The 7,300-nt window shown below is 36.0% G+C and overlaps 1 protein-coding gene across 1 annotated transcript; it reads right to left on the bottom strand.

Annotated features, from left to right (window-relative positions):
- Positions 1 to 4,016: 4,016 nt before the first annotated feature.
- On the bottom strand, positions 4,017 to 4,570 carry LOC129550694 (large ribosomal subunit protein uL23). Its single transcript, XM_055418630.2, has one exon. The coding sequence runs from the start codon at positions 4,553 to 4,555 to the stop codon at positions 4,079 to 4,081; it is 477 nt and encodes a 158-aa protein (XP_055274605.1). The 5' UTR covers positions 4,556 to 4,570; the 3' UTR covers positions 4,017 to 4,078.
- Between the last annotated feature and the right edge of the window lie 2,730 nt (positions 4,571 to 7,300).

Here is a 7,300-nt window from a genome sequence, read left to right as displayed (position 1 = left end):
AGCAACATAAAAGATCTGTGTATTATTTTATCACTGCTCCAAGTTTGCTTGTATATTGTCAGACATCAAACCACAGCAGTTAATAGCTAAACCAGGGAGCTCACTTAGTATTGACTGGGCATCTAAATGCCTTTCAAGAATGTGCCATATTAGAATTCACTGATTCAGGTGTCCTCTCACCACTGGATTCTCAGTAGCCAGAAAAACAGCCAACATACGATGAAATGTAATAAATAGTTTTTGCTTGAAAGCAATAAAGGCTCACAATTCTCTACTGAAAGAAGTCAATTTTCCTCACAAAATATGTGTTTTTTGAAAAAAATAGTTCTATACACATTTAAAGAAATCAATGAAAGATTGCTAATGGATTTTATTCATATACATAATATAACCATTCTTCAATTTTTAAACTGTAGTTTATTTAAAGCTATAAAATTTGACCTTAGTTTTTCTGTTTCCTTGAAAGTCACATGAATAGCATTAATAGTCATGCAGTACCTTAACAGATTATAAAACCAAAATTATAACTAGTTCTCTGGAAAATGGAAACACAGCTGTGAAATTCTGAAGCCCAAAAGTGTTTTCAATTTAAAAAGCTAAATAATGTAAAAATGAGATAATAGCAACTTGTTCATATATCGTTGAAAATGATCTTCATACTTCACAAGTATCTCTTTACCAGTATCTCAGGAGAATTACTAGTCTAATCTTAGAATTAAGAGTGATTGATTGATTCACTTTTACTTCATGGATGTTATTAACTGTTTAGTTGACATTTAGCAAAAGTAATTATTATGTTTATTAACTATATGGGTTCTATTCTAAGCATTTTAAAATTTGTTTTGTGTTCTTTTTACTCAATCTTGGCATTTAAATTTTTTATTCCCACATTTATTTTATGATTTATTGTCTGTCATGTTTTGTGTATTCTATTAAGTATCTTGAAATATTTCTGGGAAAAGGCAGGGTAAAATTAATTAAATGATTAATTAAATTTTAGAGATACAAAATTTTCCCTCCTTAAAGTTTTCATTTCTGTGAGGAAATATTTCAGAAGATTATGGAGATAATTAAAATCTATGACTGTTTTGAATTTTTTCACAATAAAACATTTTGCATATCCTAGGAAAAATATTAGTAATTTTTTGAAAATTCCCTTGGGAACCTTTATTCCTAATCCACAGTAATTCAATGAATCATCCCCAAATAAAGCAGCTATTGAACAGCTAAGCAAATGTCAAATTGTGAAGAAGCAATAACTGACACAGTGATAGATCAACATGCTTGGAAAGAAAAAGTAATATAAGCCCCAAATATATACACATCTGGTTATTAGACTGAAATATTAAAATAGCCCACTCAGTCTGAACACTATAATATAATCATGTCCTGTTAGTTGTGATAAGAAAAAATAAAAAAATTATAAAATGGAAAAATAAAAAAATTATAAACAAAAAAGATTTAATAAAAATTTATAAATTTATAAAAAAGTCTTTAATATCACATTTGAAACTGAAATTAGCCTTTTGTTAAGTTATATGTGTGCATTGTATAACAGAAAGTTGGAAAGCACAAGCAACCAAAACTTTATCTTACTAAAATATAGTGGGACCATATGCTCTCTACCTATATCACTACTCCTGAAATCCTATTGATCATCTGCACATTCTTCCAGATATTCTGTTTATGCACATATGTACAAAGACAATATATTTCTTTTTAAAGAGTACATTCCATATGTGTGTTTTTTAATCAAAATTTCCTTTATTAATTATCATTGTCTTTTCATAGCAATAACTTTTCATCTTATCTAACACTCAATCCATGTTTAAATTTACCCAAGTTTCTCAAAATACACTGTACTACTGATTTCTTCAAATCAATATTTGCATTTCCTCTTGTCGTTATGCCACTCAAGGCTCTTTTAATCAAGCTACATTTTCTTTCACCATTCCCTAATTTACTTAACAGAAAAAAAGCTGAACAGCTTTTCCTAATTTGTTCCATCTTCTGAATTGTCTGGTGGTTATTTAGCTTGTTTTTCTATCCTTGTATTTTCATCAAATTGAAATTTAAATCAAAAAATTTTGATGAAATCCAGTTAAATAGTTTCTAAAACATACTGTAGGTGATGTGAAGTGTATTTGGAGACCTAATATCGGGTTGATTCAGACTTAATTATGCTAAAGTTGTCCACTGGATCAGGGTGATTCTTATCTGATTCCTCCATTCTTCAGTTGAACTTATTTTTCCTTTAGTGACAAATACAAGTGATTATTGTGGTATTATTTTAGAAATTACAGAAGTATCCTATTCTTGATTAACCATAATAATAATTTTAAAATAATAGTTTTAAAATTGATAATCTTTATTGGAGTCAATACATTGCTTACAGTTTGTAGAAAGATGGTTTTCTAATTCTATTCTGTCTTCCTCTGTAGTAAAAATTCTTTTGTAAAATAAGCCTTAGTTTCTTTGAGTTACCCTGAAAAGGCAGCATAAATGCTTAAAATTCTTCCCCTTCATTTGCCAATTCACTAATACAAAATAAAGAGTTAGTTTATTAGTGAGATAATATGTAATTTATCATCCAAACAGGGACAGTTTGAAAGTAAAAGTGGGGGCCATTAATAATTAAGTCAGGTCTTTCCTGGAAAGGTAAGAAGATAGGGCCCTTCTTTTAATAGTTCAAAAAGTGATGAATATTGTTTTTTCAATATTTGTTTATATTTAAGTGTCATTATCAACCTACAAATTACCATTAATTCTATGTGCTTTAATCCATAATAGTGATTATTATTATGACACTTAAATGCTAAGGTCTGTAAATGATACAGACCTTTGGTCTGTGTGGGCTCTTGTAAACTAGCTGCTGTGTTTTCTTAATACAGTAAAGATGATTTTCACACGGGGGGATTGGACAATGCAACTATACAGATGTCTCATTATGTCCTTCACCATATAATTTCCTTGTTTATAGGACTGTAAACTTTAAAAATTTCAGATATGCTGATATTATAATGATCAATATATAGTTTATTATCTTTTCTCTCTTTGATGGTTGTGTCAGCTTCCTTGTTCCCTTCCTTCTGTCAATGCTTTACACTACAGTCAGATGGAGCTTTTAAAAAATACATCTTCAATCATATTACCTTACATGTCTTCCTATTGTTTATAGGATAAAGTAACAAACATTTTAGCATGATTTTAAAAGGCCGGCCGTAACTTGGTGTTGGATACCTCTCCTACTTCTTTGAGTACTCTCTCCCTTTCTTCCGGAGAAGGCAATGGCACCCCACTCCAGTACTCTTTCCTGGAAAATCCCATGGGCAGAGGAGCCTGGTAGGCTGCAGTCCATGGGGTCGCTGAGAGTCGGACACGACTGAGCGACTTCACTTTCACTTTTCACTTTCATGCAGTGGATAAGGAAATGGCAACCCTCTCCAGTGTTCTTGCCTGGAGAATCCCAGGGATGGGGAACCTGGTGGGCTGCCATCTATGGGGTCGCACAGAGCAGCAGCAGCAGCCGCTCCCTTTCTTCAGTTCAGTTGCTCAGTCATGTCTGACTCTGTGACCCCATGGACTGCAACACGCCAGGCTTCCCTGTCTTTCACCATCTCTCAGGGTTTGCTCAAACTCATGTCCATTGAGTTGGTGATGCCATCCAACCATCTCATCCTCTATCATCTCCTTCTCCTCCGGCCTTCAATCTTTCGAATATCAGGGTCTTTTAGAATGAGTTGGTTCTTCATATCAGGTGGTCAAAGTAGTGGAGTTTCAGCCTCAGCATCAGTCCTTCCAATGAATATTCAGGACTGATTTCCTTTAGGATTGACTGGTTTGATCCCCTTGAAGTCCAAGGGTCCCTCAAGAGTCTTCTCCAACACCACAGTTCAAAAGTATCAATTCTTCGGTGCTCAGCTTTCTTTATAGTCCAACTCTCATATCCACACATGACTAATGGAAAAACCATAGCTTTGACTAGATGGACCTTTGTTGGCAAAGTAATGTTTCCACTTTTTTTTTTTTTTTACATAGTGAAAACTTTTATATTTGGAATTAGCCAGCTGGACTCAGTTTAGATGATCCCAATTTTGTTGGCAACATCTAAAGCATCATAGTCAGGAGCCAGTCGAACATATGCCTTCTTCTCTCCATCAGGCCTGATCAGAGTATTGACCTTAGCCACATCAATGTCATAGAGCTTCTTCACAGCCTGTTTAATTTGGTGCTTGTTGGCCTTAACATCCACGATGAACACCAGTGTGTTGTTGTCTTCTATCTTCTTCATGGCTGACTCAGTGGTGAGGGGGAATTTGATGATGGCATAGTGGTCAAGTTTGTTTCTCCTAGGGGCGCTCTTCCGAGGATATTTGGGCTGCCTCCTGAGCCGCAGTGTTTTGGGCCGCCGGAAGGTGGGTGACGTCCGGATCTTCTTTTTCTTGTGGCTGTGGACACCTTTCAACACTGCTTTCTTGGCCTTCAAAGCCTTTGCTTTGGCTTCAGCTTTAGGAGGGGCAGGGGCTTCCTTCTTCGCCTTCGGCGCCATCTTCATGAAAAAGGTGTTTCCACTTTTAATATGCTGTCTAGGTTGGTCATAACTTTTCTTCCAAGGAGCAAGCATCTTTTAGTTTCATGGCTGCAGTCACCATCTGCAGTGATTTTGGAGCCCAAAATATAAAGTCTCTCACTGTTTCCATTGTTTCCTCATCTATTTCCCATGAAGTGATGGGACCAGATGCCATGATATCTTACCACCCTCCAATCAAAGTGCACTTTAGCCTCTGCCTCAAAAGCCATATGCTTGTCTTGCCTCAGCTCTAGAACCACTTTTCCCTTTCCAGTTCTTATCCCTGTCATCCTTCCTGTCTCCAGGAACACATCACTTCTTCAAGGAGGCCTCCCTGACATCCACCAGACTAGGTTCCCCAATACCCAAGGGCTCTGCTTTCATTACCCCCATTGCCCTTCACTATGAGTGTGGTTTCCTGATCTGTATCTCAATCTTGCAAGTTTGCAAATTCTGAAAAGGTAAAACACTTCCTACTTTGTGTACTGCTATATTCCTGGCACTGTGCCTGATGCATTGTAGGTCATTAATGCATATTTTTGAATAAATGAGTGAATGAATGATGATAATACCCTAGTCTGTAGAAACTAAGTAATTTATTTGTATCCAATGTACACAATTATTTGTTCATTGAATTGTTCCTTTCATTAGTCATGCACACATTTGTGCAGATTTATTGAAAGACCATCTCTATGTTTTCAAGCAGTCTAAGGCATAGTCAAGGCTATGGTTTTTCCAGTGGTCACGTATGGATGTGAGAGTTGGACTGTGAAGAAAGCTGAGCACCAAAGAATTGATGCTTTTGAACTATGGTGTTGGAGAAGGCTCTTGAGAGTCCCTTGGACTGCAAGGAGATCCAACCAGTCCATTCTAAAGGAGATCAATCCTGGGTGTTCATTGGAAGGACTGATGCTAAAGCTGAAACTGCAATACTTTGGCCACCTCATGTGAAGAGTTGACTCACTGGAAAAGACTGATGCTGGGAGGGATTGGGAGCAGGAGGAGAAGGGATCGACAGAGAATGAGATGTCTGGATGGCATCACCGACTCGATGGACATGAGTTTGAGTGAACTCCGGGAGTTGGTGATGGACAGGGAGGCCTGGCGTGCTGTGATTCATGGGGTTGCAAAGAGTCGGATACGACTGAGCGAGTGAACTGAAGGCATAGAGGGGACAGAAAAATTAAAAAAAAATTGAAACTTTAGAGTACAATAACATAATTGCATAATGTAGGTGTGAATGAAATGTCATGGGAAAAGTGACCCCTGCTTCTACTTTTGGAGTCAAGGAAAGCTTCAGAGAAGAGGGAAATTTCAGTTGCATAAAGGAAGATGACAGGCATTTTCAAAGAAAAGAAATAACAGGGAAATAATTCCTTGTAAAGAGAAAAATGTGTACAAAGAAATAGAATCAAGAGAGGGGAGCTATTGTGCTAAAGATTGTAATTCCATGACCTCAGAACATAACTGGAATAAGGTGGTTTTGAAATTCACAAATTACTTTAAAATGAAAACCCTAGGAAAATAGTATTTTTCCCCTTTTCAAAAAAGAAAATGAAGATGAAGATATTTGCTAAAAAGCACTCATTAGAAATACAATCCAAGGTCATAAGGTGCTAGTGTTACTCTGCCAGTAACTATCCTGTATTCCCTTCTACAGTCAGCCTCTTTGAAGCATCATCTATGGAGCAAAGTCTTATTAAGGCAGACTTCACCGTCACAGAGATAAGTCTGATTCCCAAGTTAATCTTCTTACCATATTTCTCCATTACACGTCAATCTTCTTTCAAATCAATTCTTTTACCTTTTTGGTTTTGTTTCTTTATCTCCACATCCTCATGCTGGAAAGAATAGTTCCAATTTCATTTTAAGGAGATAAACTGGGAATTATTTGTAAAAAAAAAAATACATTCTTAGAACAGTTTCTGCAGCTTTGAGCTACTAAATACTTTCAAGTGAATAATTTTGGCCCCTGATATGCAGTGATATATTTGGAAAACGATATAATACTTAATCCAATATTAGTTACCCTATATTTCCATAAAAAAAAAAACAACTGGTGATTTTTCACCCAAAACTTTTATTGAAATAATCTTTATTTGTTTAAAACAGAAAAGAATAAAACATCAGACAAATAAAAACACCAATTATCCTCACACCTAAAGAGTGTCTGTTAAAAGAGAGAAAAATTATACATGGATAAGATTTCTCAAAACTTAACAATACAGAATGTAAATATTAAGCAATGTCTCTTTTAACCAAATTCATGGTTTTCCCGTACCATCGCTCTCCCAAGACATATAACTATCATGTATTTCTTTTATCCTTACAAACAAAAGATTTGAAATTTATGGCACATATAAATCCTTTGAAAATATATACACCATACTGCTATTCTTTATCTTCTCTTTAAATATAAAATTAATAGTTAACTACACTTATTGACAGCTTCCTGGTAGCTCAGCTGGTAAAGAATCCACCTGCAATGCAGGAGACCCTGGTTCAATTCCTGGATCAGAAAGAAGGGTTAGGATACCCACTCTAGTATTCTTGGGCTTCCCTGGTGGCTCAAATGGTAAAAAATCCTGCAATCTCCCTGCAATGCGGGAAATTTGGGTTTGATCCCTGGGTTGGGAAGATCCCCTGGAGAAGGGAATGGCCACCCACTCCAGTACTGTGGCATGGAGAATTCCGTGGATTGTATATACATGGGATCACAAAGAGTCAGAC

Source organism: Moschus berezovskii, chromosome 1, assembly GCF_049115385.1.
Source record: "Moschus berezovskii isolate FMDL1 chromosome 1, NW_MosBer_1.0, whole genome shotgun sequence".
In the NCBI taxonomy this organism is placed as follows: domain Eukaryota; kingdom Metazoa; phylum Chordata; class Mammalia; order Artiodactyla; family Moschidae; genus Moschus; species Moschus berezovskii.
The sequence above is the reverse complement of the archived record's forward strand: the minus strand, read 5'-3'. Positions and strand labels throughout refer to the sequence as shown.